At 39.9% G+C, this 22,392-nt stretch overlaps 1 protein-coding gene across 20 annotated transcripts in view; it reads right to left on the bottom strand.

The window, feature by feature from the left end:
* Positions 1-811: 811 nt before the first annotated feature.
* Positions 812-22,392, bottom strand: part of ALG12 (homolog of asparagine-linked glycosylation 12) — a 44,898-nt gene continuing 23,317 nt past the window's right edge. For 10 of the 20 annotated variants that reach the window (XR_003385127.4, XR_003385129.4, XR_003385128.4 and 7 more), the window contains 13 exons: positions 18,381-18,452; positions 17,044-17,107; positions 16,826-16,929; positions 10,837-10,908; positions 9,248-9,334; positions 9,089-9,156; positions 6,917-6,985; positions 6,761-6,843; positions 5,519-5,615; positions 3,034-3,099; positions 1,759-2,071; positions 1,432-1,525; positions 812-1,183 (listed from right to left, as the gene is read on the bottom strand). Coding sequence is in view for 7 of the 20 variants with exons in the window: in XM_088723870.2 (XP_088579996.2) it covers positions 1,103-1,183; positions 1,432-1,525; positions 3,034-3,099; positions 5,519-5,615; positions 6,761-6,843; positions 6,917-6,985; positions 9,089-9,156; positions 9,248-9,334; positions 10,837-10,908; positions 16,826-16,929; positions 17,044-17,107; positions 18,381-18,452 (957 nt within the window). In the remaining 13 variants the exon portion in view is untranslated. Of the gene's footprint in view, positions 1,288-1,431; positions 1,526-1,758; positions 2,072-3,033; positions 3,100-5,518; positions 5,616-6,760; positions 6,844-6,916; positions 6,986-9,088; positions 9,157-9,247; positions 9,335-10,836; positions 10,909-16,825; positions 16,930-17,043; positions 17,108-18,380; positions 18,453-22,392 lie in introns of all 20 variants that reach the window. The other 10 variants (XM_088723870.2, XM_008787958.6, XM_088723871.2 and 7 more) reach the window with 5 other exon arrangements.

Here is a 22,392-nt window from a genome sequence, read left to right as displayed (position 1 = left end):
TCAAACCTTGTAAGGTTGTGCAATCAGGGATGTCTCATGAAAAGGTAATGAAAGCAGGTGCACAAGCAATATGTAAAGAGCCATGGACCAAACCATGCTCTTGGGAGATGTCTAGAGTGAATGCTTATTGACTAGTACTGATTGTAAGACATCTCTTCACTGGCATGTTTGACTATTCCAATGAAGAAGTAGATACTCAATATTTGCAAGGATAGAAGAGCTCAGGCGACATCATCACAAACCTTGGAAGGGTCTACACAGCAGTTAATCACAACTTGAGCATGCAGGAATAATTTTGCAAGACCAAGTACCCAAAACAACATCTAAGGCAAACAATGATGTTCCTCATTTTCAGCGACCATAAGCATAAACATAATTCTTACCTACAATTTAAGCAGTAGAGATCTGTGATAAGAAACAGTCAATCACTTGAGACAATAAGTGCGTCTCCTGATACTCATATGTTAAATGGATCGCTGATTGCCTGCCAGTTCACAGATTACCTAAAGAGAGCCAGACATACGGATACATAATTTATGCATATGATTCGAGAGTTATAAAACCAACAGTAAATTTAGACTACTATCACTATGGTGATTATTGCCCCCATAAGTGAGGAAGAAAAGGAAAAGTGTCCCATCTTTAACATCGATAAATTTAGAACTATACACTAGTTGCAAATACGACAGTTATCACTTTCTTAAAATCAAGGAGAAGCGTTGATGGTTTGAGTCACACTGGCATGTGAAGGAACAGTTCTCAGACTGTTTTGCCTCATTGAAACTGTCTATTTAAGTAATTAAACAAGTTATTTGCAGAACATAATACAAACTAATTTCATATATTTTAAGCCAAAAGCATATTCACTATAAAACATCGATGATTCAATTCTGTTAACAAATAATCAGCATGCTCCTTAGTGATAAATCTGGGAGATTGTATCTTATGAGTGCTAATTTGTATGGGCAATTCATTCACTCGGGATGAACAACACAAATTATTGCCTTGCAATTGCTGTTCTCAACTACCTCATGCTTGTGCAATTGCTTCGCAGAATGGCGAGTTTTTCTATATCAGCAAGATATGATTCCTTGACACAACCCTATGGACAACCCGGCCAGTCTGACAGAATAATATCTTGGTCTCTTGCATTCCCATGAACAAATACTTTTGGCTCCTTTAACTGTAACAAGAACAAGGATCTTTGTCCAGATCAGAGATATCCACAAATGAAGAGAAAAAAAATTATGAACATGTTGCCCAGCTTAGTGAACTAAGCAAATTAGCCTGCAACTACCACAACAGTCACAATCTAAGCCAACCTTTTCCAAGATTTATTATCCTAACATATAACTGGAACTTAGAAATCAATAAAAATTGCTAAAGCCTCGAAATCAAAACTGAAATATTGTAAAGGGTGACAACTCCTACCAAGACAATTGGTGGAAAGCTGGTCTGTAGTCGGGCTTTGGAGAATCCATTCACCACAAATAAGCACTTGAAACCATCAACGTGAGGATGTTCACTATTCCAAGAAACAAAGAAAATTGATATAAATTTGAATATAGAAATAACAAGAATAATCTGATGGACATTAAATTTATTCTTTAAATAAGCAACAGTTTACTGACATATCTATTCATTTCAGCACATGAGGACATGCATGCATCCCCCCAATCCCCTCACCCTCCTTTATGTCATACACGCAAACATATGGCTATAGTACCCACTGCATGTGCTCAGAGTTTCAAAACTTACAGGTGACATGACCATTAACCCTCTGGCTTTACAAGAGTCTAGCATATGCAATGCACTTGCACTTGTAGATAGCTGTGATTCATGAAAAAGACGTTTCTTTCTATATTCACTGATGACAGAACGGGAGCATCTAGCATGTGATACGATATGTTCCCCCCCACCTTGCAGGAGAACTAGTGCAATCTGGGGGCCGGGGCTGGAAGGGGAAACATTGCTTTTTCCCTTCTTTTTCTTCCTCTTCTTCTCTCTCTTGGGTAAGTGTTCTTGAAGAGGAGTGCTGTTTTTGGAGCCAGTCTTGTGAAGCCCACCCAAACTGTTTCCAACTATATATATCATTGATGGAGTAGGGAAATTCAAGAGTATTTTGGGTATCTAACCAACTAAACAAATCCAGAAAAGCAACAAGAACCATCATGTATTGATACTATAAGTCCCACATAATCTGTGACTTCTCTCCCGTGCATATAGCCAAATTGTGTATAGGCCATTTGGCCACCATGTGGAAACATTCTGACCGCACTATAAGTGAATTATGTGCATAGACACATGCATAAAAAAGAAAAGATGAATTTCCTCTCCTGTTAACATATATTTAGGATATGTGCGGAATCAAAAACATGCCTATTCTTCTTGTCTTTATTTCTCATGGTCACACAAGCAACTTCTTGACTTGTTATTATCCATGTAAAGTGGTAACATACAAGAGAGGGGACAAGTGTTGATTACAGACAACTAGCCTATAAAAAACTTGCAAAAACATAACATAAAGATAATTGCATTGCTTTTTAACTGCAGACTAACAAAAGATTCAATGTACCATAAATGCAAAACATCATCTAACTGAACATGAGGAAAATTTGACTATAAAACACAGCATGAGTGAAGCAAAAACACTGCAAATTTACTAGCATGTGCAGCAATGCATCCTCGCATTTTTTTTTTGCTTGTTATATCCAATTTTGGCAATAATTAGGAACAAGCTATAATACTAGAAGAGAGAAAAAAACAATGTCTTTCAACTCAACAATTGCAAGAATAGGAACCAATCCATCTTTTTTCCCTTTGGTCCTCATTTTTTTTGGCAAAAGAGGACAAAGAAATGAGACAGGAAATAAGGAACAAGAGGGGCCTCCGGATCAGACCATTGAACAGATTGTTTTCATGCGGATAGCCTAGTTAAGGACACCCTACGGTACAAACTACAAAACCAGTTTCTATTCTTGAAAATAATATTGAGTGCCTCCGAAAAACCCGTAGGCAGGAGTTGCAACTTACTTGAGCAGGTAGGTAAAATTTCTGTAACGATATTCTTCCAAGGCAATCCCTTCTTCTTTAGAGTATCTATTTACACAAAAAGAAACAATTGTTATAAAAGATATAAATGAAAGAGATAGCCGGAAGGAATATAATAGAAAGCACTGAAGCCAAGCTTCTCCACCATGTATCTAATTCAAGGAAATGGTGAACAAAGAGCGTGATCAGGGATCATCAACTCTCTCGGAGAGACCAGGTATTGCTATGTCAAGTGATGGCTCTAACAAAGCCCCAAATTAGATACAAAAAGGAAAAAGATTTTTCTGCACTGCTTTTGAAATGTAAATGCACATAACCCTAAATTTAGCATAAAAGCTAGGCATCAGTTGAAAACACATATGGGTTGTATCTCTTAGAATATTGCACGGATGAGAAATTTGTACAACTATGAACACACCTTTATTAATTTTCAATGATATGAGATTATTTTCTAAAGATGTCTTGGTAGTTACCAAATGCAAGGTAATTTCTCTAGTGTCTAAACCATAAGGTCTTAGAGAGAGGAGCTACAACAGTAGGTGTATGCTCAGGGAGACTAATAAACTGCAGCCACGTAAGGTCTATGAAATGATAGATTTTTTCCTTTTAAAGCATGTGCATATAATGAATTTCTTTTGACATCAATGACCTAAACACACCAAAGAACTGGTAATGGACCACAGAGGCACAGCAATTGAGAGCTACCACAAACAATTCTGCAAGTGCACCATACAATGAAATAGAAGAAACATAAATGACTGTACTTAGTGAACTGAGTCTTGCTTTATGAGATAACTCAGGTAAGTCAAGAGTTTGAGACCACCCATTGTCATGATGCAGGAAAAGCATATCAATGTGTTCGTCAAAGTTAATATTGCCATGACGCTGAAAAGGCATATCATTGTGTTTGTCAAAGTATAGAATGTGTGAGAGCATGCATGTGCAAAGTGTCTATATAAACATCATGAAGGCACATGATAAGATGATACCACGTATATTTCACATTTGAAATCGGATTGCATGGCATACATCCTATATTAGCGTGTGTTTACATAAACACAATGGAGCAAGGAGAATGATAAGATGACGCCACATATTTTTCATATTAGCAATATATGGCATGGTCCTATATACTAACGGAAAACAAAGCCCTAACTACTGAATACTGGAATATCATCTCTTTGTCAACCCTGTAATATACTAACATAGGAAAACTAAACAAATAAATGCGAGTTGCATATATGATTAATTCTTCCATGTTCTTAATTACAGGGTGTTTCTTTGTTACTTCTTTTTGTAAACAAGTACAGGTCACCCTATACAACGTAGTCAATACTCGTACTCTTCTGTTCTTACGCCATGAATTATGACATACTGATAATATGTCACACTAAAGCTCCAATGTGTTTTTCATATACCTATGTGTAACTAATTTTACTCCTTTCCACTAATTACTCTAATGGGATGCGATTGGATGGCCAACTAGCAACCATTGCATCCAGATCCGGACATCTGAGGCATTGCTGATATGCCAGCCTCTGATGGCTTTGCCATGTATGACATGCAACCAGCATTGATGCAATTCACTGCCCAGAGCACGACAAGGCATGATATCCTGTATAGACCCAATGATGATGCAACTTACAATGGTCCAACACTTCATTTTAAATGCTATCATTTTAATTCTCTTGATTTAAATTTGTTTTCTCCACATGCCTTGCAATAATTTTTAATACTATTTGCAAAATGAAGGATTATGAGTTGTGTAGATAAAAATAGGATTGGAGCCTCCGGAGGGTGCTGGAGGGTCCTCGAAGGGCTGGTGCAGGGGCTCCGCCTTCTGTACCCAGGGGTTCGTCGGGGTTTCCTTTTTTATTTTGAAAATTTTAAATGAAAGGGCCTTTTTTTGTCAGCAAACCCCTTGCCGACTTCACTTAAAAATTTTAAAATAAAAAAGGGCCCCAATGGACCCCTGTTTCAAATGAAACAAGAGTTCAGATGGCGAAGCCTGTCCTCTGGCCCTTTAGGGCCCCTCCTACGCCTCCCGAGACCTCCGGCGGCCCTCCCTCTCCCTTCCTCCCCCCCCCCCCCTCCTCTCTTTTCCTCTTTTTCCTTCTCCCTCTCCCCCCACCTGCCGGTTTACTGTTTTGAATGCCAGAACCGTCCTGATCTGCTGCTAGCACGACTCTCGCGACGGTTTCAAATTCCATGTGCATAACCAAGAACCTAGATTAGGCTTTTTACTTTATGTTTCAACATTAAGCAATTCTAAAACGACATTTAGAAGTCATGTAATTTCAAGTTTTCAACTGAACTTAGTTGCAACACTTAACTAGTGGGAAATGAATGATTACTACAATGTTCAAAACAAACTAGACTACACAGATATATCAATCATAGTTGGTCTCAAAGTTTCTCTTTTATAGCATGCACCAATATTACTTGTGAAGCAACTAGAAAACCCTACCTCCAAGGGTACTTATTTTCAGAAAAACGAGAGACTCCATTCATTGCTGTGAAGGCATCAATATGGACCCACTTCTCTGCCATACAATTAGAAGCACCTATAGACATAACGACAATCAATATCTTTACTGATAAAAATACAAGGAACAAAGTTAAAACATAGATATGCAATCCTACATAGGAAGTGATTCTTTTCTTTAATTTGTTTTTCAAAAAACACCATGTCAACAAATGTGAAAAACTTAAGAGACAGTGAAAATCTAAAATGCTAGCCCACAAGTCCTATCCCTTCTTTATGGTTGGATTTTATGGGTCGAAGTACGATCAACGAAATGTTCTACAAACATCTCTCGACTTGAAGTTAACTCTGTTATTTGGTATAGAATTCCTCACCATGGCAACTTTGAGCAAGAGAAGGGCTTACTATGAACTAAAAGCCTAGTTGGCACATGGGAAGATCTATTCTTTCGGTCATGCAGTTTAGGATCATGCAACCAAAGAGTAAACCCTCCAAGATTTCATAAGAATTTAAAGAGTCTTAATGATCCGAGAAGAAGACAAAAGAAATTAATATGCAAAGTTGCATTCATATTTGACACACCATTCTAAGATGAGTCAAATGGGAAATTAATACTCACATATATAATGCAGTAAAACATTAAAATAAGTAGCATGATAATAAGCTACAAGGTCAATCTATCATTGGAGCAAGAATGGCCATGCTATAACTTAATAGTGTGGTATGAGCCATGTTCAAAGGTGTTAAGCTTGATATATTGTTGGCCCATTCCTCAACAACTCAAGCTTTTGGGTTCACTTGGTTATTTAACATGGTATTGGAGCCAGGTTTACAAGAATTCCAATCCCCTTCAATTAGGAAGGGGAAGGGGAGAGGGGGGGGAGAGGAGGGGGGTGGGGGGGGTGCGTGTTAAGCATAATATACATTGTTCGCCCATTCCCTACCAACTTAAGCTTTTAGTTAACAAATGGAAAGTCCATAAAGCCTGAGCTCTGGCCTTTAGCAACTGCTTGGTCCCTGACATTCCGAATTTGTTAAAATTATACAATGAAATGAGACAATCAAATCAGTAAGTTATCATAAAGAAGAAAATATGAAAACTTTTGTCAACTTTAATGTCGGGTAAAAATATAGAGGTAAAACATTGTTATGCTTCATTTGCAAGAGATGACAAGATACTAAAGATAGATGGACTGAAAAATAAATACACAAACATGAACTTACCTTTTTCATGTAGAGCATTTAAAGCATAAGCACCTGGATAGTTGTCATATGATGCCATGAAGGTCATGATAGAGCATCCTAGACTAAAAGAATAATAACATGAGCATCAATAAACATACAAGGTTTCTTATGATGTTTAGTGGCTACAGATCCAACCTGACCAGCAAAGACCCAAGCATCATAACATAAAGTTCCCTCCAAACATTCTTCTTCCTATTGATATATCTGAAAATTTTTTAAGTGCAATCTGTCACCCACAAATATTTATATTTAACAAATAGAAAATAGATTTAAAACTCCCTCTTGAGATTTATTAATTGAAAATAACATACTCAAATAAATTAATTATATGCAGCAAGTTTCTGCAAGCAAAATTCAGATTAAAACTAATGGAAAGGAAGAATGCCATCTTTTTATTTGAGATGCCACAGTATGTAATTCAAGATTTGAAAAAGATGATTGATTTACTTAAGCAAATCATCTGGTGAAGAATTGACGACAATTAGCAACCTGAGATGTCTGAAAAGGCTATGTTATATGGACTTGAGTACAAGTGTCAGGCATTTCTTTTTAGGAACCACACTCAAGTGTCAAAAGTCCAAAACCATAACCATTTCCAAATATCAGGTAAGTAATTTGGGGTAAACCAAAGGGTTTGAATAGCATAGCTAGAAGGAAACAAATTAGAGCAAAATTTTCTGCATATGTAAGGAACTGACAGATCAAAATGAACCATCTTACCTCCAAACAAAGCATTTGTTCATAAATTATCTACTAAAATAGTGGATTTGTCATGAAAGGTTCTTGACAAATGCCATTTAGTTTTCCATGTCAAGGCCAAAATGATGCTCACATTGAGTATCATTAGCAATATCTAGAAAACTTCTCTACAACAATTCTACTAGAAATACCATTGCCCAATATTTCTACATGAAAAAAAACATCAGTCTCATGGCATTGGGTCTAATCTATAATATAGCATATTTATGAGGTGCAACAGAAACAATCACAAACCACTAACGAACTTACAATCATTTTAAAGTACATCTTATATGGGTATGCAGAATAGGTTCTAATTCATGGATAAGCAACATCTTTTTTAGTGGACACCAACACGACAAATCATGAAAAGAAAAAGGATATAGGCAGGGATACAACATTAAATAAATATAAAATCTTCTACACAGATGTAGAAAAACCACCCATAAGAAATAATGGGTTATCGTAATAACCTAGTCCATATAACATACAATAATATCGATATCCCCAAGCAACATCTTAGACATTATCCAACTCCATAGATGATAGCCCATGCTCAACAACAATAACATCAAAATTGCAGCTTCTATAATTAACCTATCATGTTCATCCCTAAAAGATTAACATTTATTAGGATTTAATAATTTAACAAAGAAACCCCCTCTCATCCCCAAACATATCCAGTTCATCAAGTATTCAGAGCTCTTCTCAGTTTCAAAAAATAGGATATTTGAAATAAGTACTGAAATGTAACCTAGCCATATCCAATGTGTATCAGTACTCAATTCATCTTACAGATGGCCATGCCATGCAATCGAAATGTCCAAGTATCCAACTTAACAACAAATAAGCACATTTTCAAACGAAACTTTCCAATGTTACTCCAAATCAAAAACAACTTATCTTACAATTTTGGTGGACAGTGTAATTCCCACATATCATGAATCACATAAAGTAGAGAGTTAAAGTCTAAATCAGCCTGGGTAGGTCATCACAGCTGTACCAACAAAATCACTGTGACTTTTTTTTTGTACTCACTATCGCGCTCCCATATTTAACCTCAGCGGCCTGAGCACTTCAAACTATGTTTTTTTCATGTTTTTTTCTCATTAAGTAAATCATACGAACATGTAAGTAAAAAGTTAAAGCATCACCAGTGTGACATATTTAAAAGCATAAGTACCAACATAATATTTGCATCAAACAATAAAAAATTAACTACGAACAAAAAGTTCTATCCTTCTGGATCATATTATCTTTTATAAGGTGGGTTCGTTCTACAAATGGCTGCCAATGTAACAACCACCCTTCACCTTTGCATCCAGACCGGGAGTTTGCACCAAAAAGATAACAAAGTGTATTAGACATGTGACAAACAAGACTATCATGAATTACTGAAAAATGTCAATTTAGAAAACAGATTTAATAGTAAGACTGGTTTATGCAACGAAAAAGAAAAAGGATAAAGAACTTAGAGAATTCTAGCATGTACACAATTTACCTCCAAGGCTTTGTAAACAATAACATTAGGGAAACTAAAACAAGAAAAACAAAATCTATCATGCGTACATTCTGCTAGCTGTAATTGCTGCTGATACATTGAAAACTGGAACTGAACTAATTATAAAGCGGAGCTCCTGTGGAATTAGAAAAGGCAGAAATATGTATCTAGTCAATATAATAATAACCCCAAAACTCAACTTAAAAGTTCAGGTACATGTAAGAGACCTTGTGTGGAAGTTTTGAGTAAAGTAAAACAAATGAAAGAACTGGAACAATATACCGCAAAATCCTTCTGTCAAGCAGCATTCCTATCTGCACCATAAAACGAAAATCTTAAACCACAAAGAGTGCTGCATGACTTGCTGATACTATTGCCAAAGTACCTCTCTGTATAATGGATCTAATAGAAACACAAATATATGCTATGCAACATTTAAAACTTGGTTTAAATAGGTCAGATCAAGTGGACTTTGCTTTCCACAGTTTCAGTCATTTTTTTCTTTTTCTTTTTCTTTTTCTTTTTTTTTCTTTTTTTTTTTGCCGCGGGGGGGGGGGGGGGGGGGGGGGGAGGAGTCTTTATTGCTTAAGCCAAAAAATAATTCAACAATACATCAAGTTCAGGTTTGCCGTCTCGGTACCGGACCCCGTACTGGTGCCGCACTAGCATAGTGTCGGTACGGTATGGTATAAAATTTTTTGATGTACCGACACTCGGTACCCCATCCATACTAAGTACCAGTACCGAACCGGTATGGTATACCCCGTACCGCCCGGTTTGGGTCGGTATAGCATACCATGCAGCAAGTAGTAATTATTTTATAATATCACACTAAACTAACCAAAAATTACAATTTCAAAATTAGCACTAAAAAGAATCACATTTTGCATACTTTCAAGCATAAGATATTATCTTATCAGTTAATGAAAATCTGACACATGACTATTTAAATGCCTATGCCTATACATGGTCTGCCGTTCTGGTACGTACCGGTCCGGTCCGGGACCGGTACCGGATCAACGTGAAATCCGGTACCGACTAGTTTATTGTTGGAGAACCGGTACGGAACCGGTACAGGACCGGTCCGGGCCGCCACCGGTTCGTACCGGTGCAGGCCGCCACCGATACGCCGATCGGTACCGGTACAGCGGACCTTGGCCTATAGTTTAATTGAATATTAAATGCCTATCACTATTTAAATCTATCATTCAATTGAATATTGCGTATTTTATTCTAGTAAGCCAAGAATTTCTTCCATATGTTTCTAAGTTGTCTGTTTCATTTCCTTACAACTAACAGGTAATTTGTTGCTTGTCAGTACAGCATCTCCAGGTTTAATTTCGTGCTTGCCTTCACAAGGGCATTCTGCACACTTAGTTGAGTCTAAGATGAGTTTCTTTACTATTTGTTTCCGCTAAACCCAGCAAAGTTAGTGATGATCAAGTTAAAGGAAACAAAGACAATAGAGAAATGGAGAGATAATGTTTGACAAACTTAACCAATGCTGCTGAGAATACTGGATTAATCTCTAAATCAATATTTCATTACCTTCTTTACCCACTTATTTTCTTACAAAACTTTGTATTGTTAAAAATCCATAGACTATGATGCCAGAATAGAGCTTTTCCAAATAAAATCTTACCAAAGAATTATGTTCTAAATGATCAAATAGGCACATGACTCTGACATGAGTTCAAAAATTTGCAGCTTGATCATTCCAAATGAAAAAGCATTATTGAAAATTAACCTGAGCAAGTAACTATAAGAATAAATCAAGATTAAGTGCATCAGTAATTATTGACGAGTTCCAACTCACCACGCATAGAGGATAAGCTACAAGCAAGGAGCGAGGAAGAGCCGAAGTGAAGTACCAATGGAATGGATGTGTCTAAATCAACGATAATATCAAAGAGAACGACTAAAAGAGGGATTCATACAAGTAATCAGATGGAATAATGAGCAAATGAGTATTTAAAAGAGAGAGAAAGAGAGAGCACATACAGACCAGATAGAATGCCTCATATTCTACTCTACTAATGAGCATATGAAATAAATGTGGGTGCACACAAGAGGAGAGAATCAAGAAAAAAAATATCTTTTTCAAAAGTTCAAGGTTGTGGGTAAGAAAAGTAGCAGACATATTCTTCTTGTTTGTATTAGTAGAAAGATTTTCCAAGTTATGATATGACTGAAACCTTTCAAGTTGTGTGAATATCTGAAACACAACAAAACTGAAGCTCTTCTTGTTTGATTAAACAGAGTCCCTCTATGCTGATTTGTACTGATGTCCACAACTATAACTTACAAATGTTACTGATTTGAGATAGGCAATGATTCACAAATGAACTAGGTATGTCCCACAAAGACATCATGAACTTCTTACCATGTTAATTTCCTACTCAGGAAGGTCAAATCCAGCAATACATATTCAAGTCTTGTTCTACCTACAGGATTAAAGGATCTTGTTGCAGATGTCCTTCTCTACTACCCCTCAGCAAAATACAGTCTCTAGGAGGAAAAGATAATTGCCTAAAGATATGCCAAGCTTTTTGAACGAATATTGAAGTGTTTTGAACAAGGTCCGCCGAATCAGATACCGGGACCCGTACCGGTCGGTACCCGATACGGTTCGTACCAATTCAGTATCGGACCGTGGCAGTGGCAGGTGGCCCATACCCAACCCGGTTCAAAACCGGGTGACACGGTGCAAACCGACGGCACCGAACCGGCCGGTTCCAAGCGGTAAAAGACAGCTTCCGGCCGGTCCAATATCAATTCCGGCCGGTAGGGGCTGGAACCAATTATGAATGACGAACCAACCCGGTTTCGCACCGGGTTAGTTCAATACTGCCTGAACCGGGCAGTTTGGCAAACCTATGTTTTGAAAGTAAGTTGCCTTGTTAATAGGGCTTTCTTTTCCACGGTATATTGTAAACACCTCATCGACATATTATATCCACTGAAACCCACATTTCTTGTCATTTGAAAAGTTTATGGAAGATCTTTGTGCATAACCTTCTGTTAATCCAATGAGAAGTTTAACTCTGGATCTATCACATTCATTCTTTTGCAATACTCATGATTACATAAGACCAAGGTATGCATATCCTGTCAGTATTCACTCATAATTGCCATGCTTCCCTTGACGTTACCATCTATAAATACTTCAACAAATATTAGAAGCTAGCACCTAAAGCTAGCTCTGAACCACAAGTATGATAACCTATTCTTCCCCTTAGTATCGATGATCTAGTAGCATGCACCAAGTCAAAGTGAAAGTGTTCTTTTTTAAAAAAAAAAGAAAATTCCTCTACAAATCAAAATTGGAACCAATCAATGGCCTCACACTGAGATCCAAAAACAGGTGTTAATATTTTTTTACCAGTTCCAGATGATAGTTTGACTATTATTAGGAAGTACAAACAACATGTACTCATTTCTTTTAATCCCCTAATGTCCTTCAAAGTATTTCCTCTTTAAGGTTCCTTTTCCTTTGTCCATCTCGGAAGTCTGCATTTAGGAGACACTCCAATCATGATCGGAAACAAAGGTCACATCTAATGAAATCAAGGCACTAAAAAAAAAGAAAAAAAGAAGAAAAGAAGCAATCAGTAAATTCACCTAAAGGGGAACATATTGCCGAATACTGTCAGGCATACATTGTCAAGTTTCATGTATGATGGGTCAAATGATAGATGTAAGCATGGTCTGCCAAACCGAACTGAACCACCCGATTCGGGCAATGCCAAGCCGACCTGATGCGAAACCGAGTCGGTTCACCTTATAATTTTGATTCCGGCCGATACCCGAAACTCTACCAACTGACCGGAATTGGTCCCTTAACGACCAGATAGTTCGGTGCAGACTCAAGTGCGAACTAACCGGTTCACACCAAGTCAACTCGGTTCCAAACCGGGTTGACACTGTGGAGCCACCTGATGCTTTGGATGTGGAAAGAGCTCAAGAAGGCCTTCCCAACAGCATTTGAAAGCAATGGCTCTCTCTGCCGCTTCTCCTTTCCAAATATACCAAAAACAACACCGATTCAAGCTATCAGAAGAAAGATCCAACGCTAAATAAGATGTGTTTCCACTCTCCTATCTTATTTCCTCCTTTTTTTGGAGGGAGGGCTTGAAAAAATAGCTCAAAAATTGCGAAATAACAAAAGATCATGCCAAAATTTTTGATTGGGCCTCATTTTGTTATATGATGTAGATCTATAGACGATCTACATGCTGACATAAAAATTTTTAATTTTTAAATTATATATAATTTTTAAAAATTAAAAATATATTTTTAGATTAAAAAAATAAATAAAATAAAATAAATAAAAATTAAAAAAATATAAAATTAGAAACATATTATTTTTGTCGCAACAAAATTTTGCTATTTTTAAATAATTGTAAACTGGCGTACTTGATAAACCTCCAGAAATGAAGCCATTAAGAAAAAAGGAGCCAAAGCGTGACATTGGCTAGGATCATGGGCAAATGGTCTTGGGCCAGCACTATTAGAAGTACTACTGGTGCAATATAAAGTTCAAGGAATAAGGAGTAACTAGATTGAAGCAATACTTAGCTGGTGGTTATCCTGACATATCTATGTGCCGGAAATGCCCATAGAATGTTCGGCAGCTGATGAAGAAGTACTTCGCTGATTTTAGAGCAACGAATAAGAAAATTTTTAAGAAAAAAGCGGAGGTGGACCGCCGAGTGGCAGAGCCACTTTCCTATCACTCCAAGGAGTTAGAAGAGGCGTCCGCTCTGGATGATGAAGGGCACAGATTCAAGCCGCAATGCAGGCGAGTCTAGATGATCAGTGGCAGCAAGATGAGGTACCAGGCATAAGGCTCAATTTGGGCCCTCGTACTACGAGTCAGGCTCCGATTCTGTGAGCTATTGGATCCTGATTTTACTTCAATCATTATTTGGGCCCTCATACTCATGATTTAGATCCACATGCCTTTTCCAGTAGAGATTTGAAGCAACAGAGGTTTGACTCATTATTGAAGAAGGATAAAAAGAAGAATAGGTGGCGAGCTATTGGATATTGGTTTTACTTCAGCGACATCCCAACAAATGTGGCAAACAATACGTACTAAAGGTTTGTCATTTCCGCCATACAGGTTGCTGGTTCTGGTGTAAATCTTCCAGGCCCGAATAACATCTACGATGAGCTTCTTAACAGTAACGAAGAGCTAGAAAATAGATTGCCTTCTATAAGAGCAAGTGGCTCACATATGAACTGACCGTGATATATGATGGTTGGACCAGTCCTACCAGACAGAGCATCATCAATTTTCTAGCATACTATGATACCAAGACTGTCTTTCACAAGTCGGTTGATGCTTCTGATCAGGTGCACAACGTCGCGTACATCCTTAAACTGATGGAGATGATTGATCAAGTAGCAGAGGAGAATGTCATGCAGGTCATCACTGATAATGGGCCGCAAAATAAGACCGTCGGAGAGATCTTGATGGAGCGGCGGTCACATAATTTATGAAACCCATGTGCTGCACATTTTATCGATATCATATTGATGGATATTACAAAAATTTGTAGGATAAAGCAGACAATGAAGACAGCTAAGTGCTGCTTCAACTTGATTATCCCTCAACCAATGTCACGCTCTAGCTCTTTTTTCCTTGATGGCTCCATTCCTACAAGTTTCGCACCGGGTCGGCTCGGCATTGCCCAAATCAGGCGGTCCAGCCCAGTTCGACAGACCATGAAAGGAAGGATACACAAACACTTAAACGAGAAAGAAATAATCTAAACTTGCTGGTTTCAATGCATGGGTCCAGGGTTGTTGCTCTTGCTGCACACAAGGTCATATGGCTACTTATGACAAACATGCGAGATCAGTGTACACATTGATTGTATGCAATAATCAAGCAGAAATATATATTACTAGTCATCTAATGTTTGACAAACAGCCCTAAACATTGAGATAATCTTCAAAATAAAGTACAGCCATGTTATTGCCTCCTCATTTTTCAACCAGACTAACAGCTGGTACATTTAAGGAGGTGGTGTGCATCTACATACATATACATACATTAGCGAGCATGAGATGGAAGTTTGGATGTAATCAAGCTTATTAAACAACTGAAAATAGAAAAAAAAACATATACCTTTATGATTGTGTCAGTTTCCTCACATTAGTGACTATATACTCTCTAATATCTGTCAATTTCTTATTTCTTCTTTTTTTTTTCTTTCATCTCTAAGTCCATGACAAGACAAACCATCCAATCCTATTTTCTTCATTCCAAAAGGTCAAGTTTTGCCTCTCCCCGAACAAATTTGCAATTTTACCTATACCAAATTCAAGTTCTTATCTTGTTTTTGGAAGGCCCCTCAACATACAATGTAGAAATGAACAGAAGGCATATCCATGTGCACTTGCACCATCCTTTTCAGCTTGTACCCTTCATTACATAGATTACTCACCCATATATTGTCTTATTGGTTTAAATAAGCATTTTTTTAAAAAATTATACACTAAATTCTTAGCTGTTATTCTTTGTTATTGCTTGCGATACAGAATTAATTCATTTGTATGTGGTTAGACTTCCTTAGATAGTGTAGCACAGATATTTAGATCTGTTTATCAATAATCAAAATAAGCCTTTAGCTATGATAAAAAGCATGTTAGAGTGTTCAGAAACATCCATTTCCCGCAAGAAAGCAAACAAAAATACCCTATATGCCAAATGAAAAAAAAGGAACACAGTGTCATAGTATGTTAACAACATAATCTTATGAAGGCTGATGAAAACATCTATGCTATTGCCGGTCAAGTTTTGGTACATGTTAAAATTGTTTGTAAACCATTCCAGCCCGACCTATACATGCACGATATAAGATGGCCTGATCCTCAAATATTTTCTTTCTTCATCATGTCAACAAAATGATGGCAACCGAAAATTTTGATAACACCATGCTGTGATCATTGCCAATAATGTAGTAATATATTATAATGAAAATTTATTGTTTATCCATGCTTTCACACAATATATTAAACAACAAAATCAGTACTGGACATGTTCATCCTAGAAGTGGACAACAAAAATTTCAAGAGAACAGCTTTCTATATGGACATCAATTTTTTTATAGATAAATCCGTATTGTGTTTCGTAGTAAGAAATGATAGACTCTTTCTGATAATAAAAAAATAGTTATTTCTGTACAAACAAAAGATTGGCAATGTGATATTCCAAAAACATTGACTAAATTGTAGGATTTGACTAGAACCAATGCTTCTGAGCAATATGAGTTTCAATGGATTTGAAGATATCAGCAGCTATAGAGAGTAACATAAATGCACAAGACATGTATTCTTGCATAATGCAGGCACAAAATTAGCACACATGCTAAAAGCACATACCTCAGCACCTAACATGCAGTCCCTTATCCTTGTCTATAAACATGCTACGAACACTAATATGGGCTTGAAAGATATGATATGGTATGGGTAGCCCAGTGCATGAGGCTCTCACCATTACGAGGTCTGGGGAGGATTAGATGTATACAGCCTTAACCATGCATGTGGTGAGGCTATTTTCGTGTTTTGAACCATTAAACTCCAAATCAAAATAGAGCAACCTTACTATTACACCAAGGCTCACCCTCACTAACGTGGACTTGAAAGTTCATGTATATTATCAAATTATAAAGTAGCACACATTGAAATCATATAGAAGTGGAAAATATAATTATTTGATAGCTTATATGGTAGTTCTTGAGAAATTTTATTAGAAGAATTGGCTATAACTTTTTGTTATTCTTTTCTTAGGATACACCCCATTCTGAACTCCGGTTTAAAATGGAGTTAAACCAAAAAACTTCCAGTTCTGGCCACACGATTCTCTGCCACATTACTGTATCAAGAAGTACTGTAAAGCCTGGAAAGAGAAATAAATGATTGAAAATATCAAAAATGAAAAAATAATGAGCATATACCATCTGTAAATTTCTAAGATGGAAAATTTTCAACTCATTTTATGAAATAAACTTACCTATGGATAGAAGAGCAGCGGCTATGCAGCATTTCATCGCCTTCCATAGTGAAATAGATTTGCTCTGTTGTAGATTTGCTTAAGTCAGAAACTTCGAATATCAATAAACATACTACACTGTAGAATTTCACAACTTCAAACAACAGCAACAGACAAGAAATCAACAGCCAAAAGAAAGAAAAACAAATACAATAGCAATATGACAGACAGAGTTATGAATAAATCTAAGTAATCCAATATGAAGAGAAAAATAGTCAATCCGAAAGGAGCTGATAAGACAGTAATCTTTGTCACACCATTCATTCTGCTCTGAACTTTGAAGGTTTACAGCAAGAAAATTCTCTCACATCTAATGATATATGAAATGAAATGTAAACAGACCCATGGGAAATGATATAGCTTCATTTTTGGCAATACAACACTTCTAAAGGCCATTCCACCAATGTTCACCGATTAGTAAATGTTCTGGATTTTTTTCTTTATTCATCTCAGATATCAAATGTGAATATAATCAGTCTCATGACATTTGATGTCATTTCATATTAAAAACCACCTGGTCTTTTCTGCTGCTAGGGACATTACAGTTGATTGAGACAAATATTACCCATTTGCTTCCTACCACTATGCATCATAAGGAACTTCTAAATGAGTAAATATCATATCACCATGGTACTAGGCATTCTTATGTCTTGTCAGGGAGTGCATGCAGCACTTCAGACTATGAGACCCTTTAGGTGATAATGTAGCTATGTCAGTTGTGGGTCCATAAGTTCCCATTTACCGAGAAAGTAGAAAATAAAAGAACAAAGAAAGACGGAAACTCCAAAAATCTAAAACTTTAAGATTCTATTAACCACTTTATCTTGCTTTTAAGCTAATCATGCTAATCATTTCCGATGAAAATTTACATGCTTATATGAAAATATAAAGAGCATAAATGTTACATAATATCTGAAAGTTAATAGACTCGTTCACAATATGCATTCAATTAGTTGGCATACAACTTTCGTATGACAAATCTAAATTCCCTCCTGAGGCAAAAAATAAGCAAGCGTATATCAAGAGGACAATCCTACTTTTCTAAAAGAGGTCCATATGTGTCAACATCTAATCCAGAAATAAGCAAGTGTACTTGATGAGGACAATCCTAATTTTCAAAAAGCTGTTCATATGGGTGATCAACATTTAAGAAATCGGTTGAAATAATTAAGCACATGCAGCGATTCCTGCATTAAAAAAAAAAAAGATAAACTCAAACACTCAAATTCATTCAATTTGGCTTCCTTCTTTCCTAGTAGAATGTTCAAAACTGAGAAAAGAAATGTAGAGGGACATACCAGCAAAAGTTCAATGCCAATTGGTGCAAAGAGAAGCATTGTATCACATCTAAATACAATTGTAGCAAAAGTCTGCATGCAAAAACTGAAACATATTAACATAGTTCCTTGATGAAGAGATCAATCTGACAAGTCCACTAAACCACTAATTTGATTAAAATTGACATAGAATGCATGTGCGAGGCATCCATGCATAGCAAATTACTTGAATAAAAAATTCAACTGTCTCTTTTCATCTTGAAAAGTTTCATTTCAAGGATTAATCTGCTTGTCCATATCATATCATATACCATAACCACAACCATCAAGTCTTATTCTAATATTTGGGGCCATCAATATCAAAGTTTGACATATTTTCTATGAATGGCTGTCAACCTAACATCAACCCTCCAGATCTCTCATCCTGGCTTAGGATCAGCCATGAAGGTGTTAATGGCCGGTGGTACAGGATGCTCTTGTACAGCAGATACACCCCTGGTACAACCTATTTCAGCCACAAAATTCTTTTTTGCACTCTCTCTCTCCTCTCATATTTTATTGTTTTAATGTTATGTTTTAGCATAATATGGTACGTATGTTGATTTAAGTTTCCTGGCCATCCTAATCGTTGTGCGTTAAAGTTTTTTATTGCAAGTTTAATACATAATGCATATAACATTGAAAACTTATGCATATTAACACTCGAAATGCAAGTAGGTTATTAGAAATCAGCAGTATAATCACCGAAGATTGTACTGTACTGCAATTCAAGATGACTCTTACAGTCTTACCTAATTTCTTCAATTTTCCATCATTTATGCTCGATTTTCAAAAAATAAATCCTAACAAACATCATTCTATTCTTTTTATCTAAATAAAAAAGAAGAGTAAATATCATGTTATTCTTTTTATTTTCCATTTACTCAAGGTATTACACATACGTAAAGAACAACCACCCAATAAAGTTCAATAAAAATGTTCACAGATTGAAATTCCTTACGAATAAAAGTTGATTTCTTCAATTCATTACAAATTCCAAATTTCTTGTGGTAGGTAAAAATTGAACTCTTAACTGCTAAAGTTTTTCTCAAATCTTAAGATCTCATAAATATTATACTGTTACGGGGGAATTTAGCCACCATGCCCCACGTGACCGGCACGCGCGCCCAGGAAGACTACGGCTGCCCCTTGATCCAGCAATCCGACCCCGAGTCGGATATCTTCGGCTCCGCAGCCCGACCCCGAGTCGGCTGCCCCTTGATCCAGCAATCCGACCCCGAGTCGGATATCTTCGGCTCCGCAGCCCGACCCCGAGTCGGCTGCCCCCTGATCCAGTCATCCGACCCCGAGTCGGCAATCTCTCGACAACAACAGACTGTTCCTCTGAGGCACGCCGCGGCCCCCTGCTCCACTATGCCCTGCCAGGGCCGTACCCAGCGCTGCCCCACGACGCCCTGTAACGGCCATGTCAGTGGCAGCCCCATCGTGCCACACGATGACGAATCCCCGGAAAAACCCCCCAGCCTGATATATATGAGGCTGGGGGGGAAGGGGGAGGGTAAGCAAAGGTTTTCCAGAGTATTCTCTTATCCGCTACTACTATCTCTCCTTCTCCTTCAATCTCCTCTGACTTGATCGTCGGAGGGCCCCCACTACCCCAGTGGTGGTGCGAGGCTTGCCTGCAGGTTTCCCGGTGGAAGGTGGAGCGCAATCAACCCAACTCCAAGGAAACCCCGTTCACACCGCTGTGCCAATCGTTCTCGGTTCGGACCACCAGCAACAGTTGGCGCTAGAGGAAGGGCCGGATCTTAGAGCGATCGTAATGGCACGGCGAGGTGGTCGTGGAGCTTCCAATGCTTCCGGTCGCGGGGCCTCTCGCGCCTCTGGCCGGGAAGCCGCTGCATCTCCAACACGCTCTCAGCAACACTCCACCGCCCCACCGCCCATTCAGACGGTCGAAGTCGCCCAGTTCGACCAGCTAGCCCAGCAGGTTCGCACCCTCGCGGAGGCGGTGCAGAATCTGCAGGGTGCGATGTCCCGGGCGCCGCAGCGGGCTCAGGAGCCGCTGCTGCCTGAGCGTTCGCCTGCCCTCCTCAACCCGCGTTCCTTCCTCTCCCATGGGGAGGAGCGCCGACGCGAGGAGGATTCTCGAGCACGCTCCATTCTGCCGGGACCTTCCCACCGGAGCTGCGCGGGGTATGAGTGGCGGGCCCGGGCGCGTTCCCAGACCCCCCAGTCCTCGAGGAACCCGCGCTCCAGTCGGTCCCCCTCTCGCCGCTCCTTGTCTCCCACCCACCGGTCGCGTTCCCTGGACCGGCGGGTGGACGATCTCCACCGACAACTCCAGGTCCTGAAGGGCCATTCCAAAGATCCCTTCGCCGACTTAGAGATCTCCTCCCAGCCGGCGCTCGCCTCGAGGATCCTGCGGACCCCGAATCCGCCGGGGTTCAAAATGCCGGCGATCGAGCCCTATGACGGGGCGGCGGACCCGCGGGATCATGTCGAGAGTTTCAGGACCCTTATGCTCCTCCACGGAGCATCAGATCCCCTTCTCTGCAAGGCCTTCCCGGCAACCCTCCGTGGCCCGGCGAGGGCGTGGTTCGCTGGGCTGGAGGCTGGCTCGATCCGGTCCTTCGACCAGTTCACTCGCCTCTTCATCACTCACTTTGCCGTCAGTAGCCGGCGGCGACTGGTCTCCGACTCCCTCTTTGATGTCCGGCAAAACGAGGGAGAGAGCCTGCAGGATTATCTTACCCGCTTCAACAAGGCTACGCTGGAGGTCCGGAACCTGAGTCAGGAGGTAGCCCTTTCAGCCCTGAAGCGTGGCTTCCGAAAGGGCAGACTCACCTTCTCCCTGGATAAACGCCTGCCACGGAGCTTCCCGGAGCTGTTGTCCCGGGCGAACCAGTATGCGGACGCCGAGGAGGCGGCCGCCCACCGGAGCAAGGAGGCCGCCGAGATCCCTCCAAAGCTTGGGAAGAAAAGGCGAAAAGAGGCACGCCAGAGGAGGAGCCCGACGCCCCAGCGTCGGCGCAGAAGCCCGTCGCCGGCGAGGAACCACGGCGCCCCACGCCCTCGTTCTCCGCCTCGACGTTTCAACCGGTACACCCCTCTCCTGACTCCCCGGGCCCAGATCCTTATGGAGATCAAGGGGCGGGAGGATCTCCCGGCTCCGAGATAGATGCGGAAGATCCCTGGGAAGAGGCCCTCTCGGGCGTACTGTGAGTACCACCGAGACCACGGCCACGACACGGAGGACTGCTTCCAGCTTCGGGACGAGATCGAGGCTCTCATCCGTCGGGGGCGTCTCGGTCGATATGTGAGCGACCGACGTCCCCCCGCGGACCCGCGTCCGGCCGACCCGGCTCCTCCGGAGCCTCGGGAGCAGAATCGACCCGTTGCGGGCGTGATCCATACTATCACTGGAGGCTGCTCTCGGCCTGTGAGGAACGCAGGGGGCTCGGCGGAAGCATCAGGGATGGCCATCGTAAAGAGGCAGAGGGTCGGCAATGTAATCACCTTTTCTGATGAGGATGTAAAGGGGGTTCAGACTCCCCACGATGATGCCATGGTGATCTCCCTCACTATGGCAAACTATGATGTAAGGCGTGTTCTTGTTGATAGTGGAAGCTCAGCTGATATTTTGTTTTACGAGGCCTTCCAAAAGATGAGCTTGTCCAGACAATTGTTGCACAAAACATCCACCCCCCTCATCGGATTCACTGGTGACGCTGTCCCGGCCGAAGGAGTCGTCGAGCTGCCTGTGACTGCGGGCGTTGCACCCGCAGAACCACGGTGCAACTCGGGTTCTTGGTCGTCCGTGTTCCCTCGGCCTACAACGCTATCCTCGGACGACCTGGACTGAACGCCCTTCGTGCGGTGGTCTCTACGTACCACTTGCTCATGCGGTTCCCCACGGCGGCTGGGATCGGAGAGGTCCGAGGTGACCAACCGACCGCACGGCAATGTTTCCTAGCGACTCTCAAAGGGAAGAAGCCCGTGGAAGCCCTAAACGTCGAGTTCCTTGATGCCA

This window comes from Phoenix dactylifera, chromosome 6, assembly GCF_051530095.1.
Source record: "Phoenix dactylifera cultivar Ajwa chromosome 6, Ajwa_hap1_PhDact_Kaust_v1.1, whole genome shotgun sequence".
NCBI lineage: Eukaryota > Viridiplantae > Streptophyta > Magnoliopsida > Arecales > Arecaceae > Phoenix > Phoenix dactylifera.
Note: the sequence above shows the minus strand (reverse complement) of the source record. Positions and strands in the feature narration are given on the sequence as shown.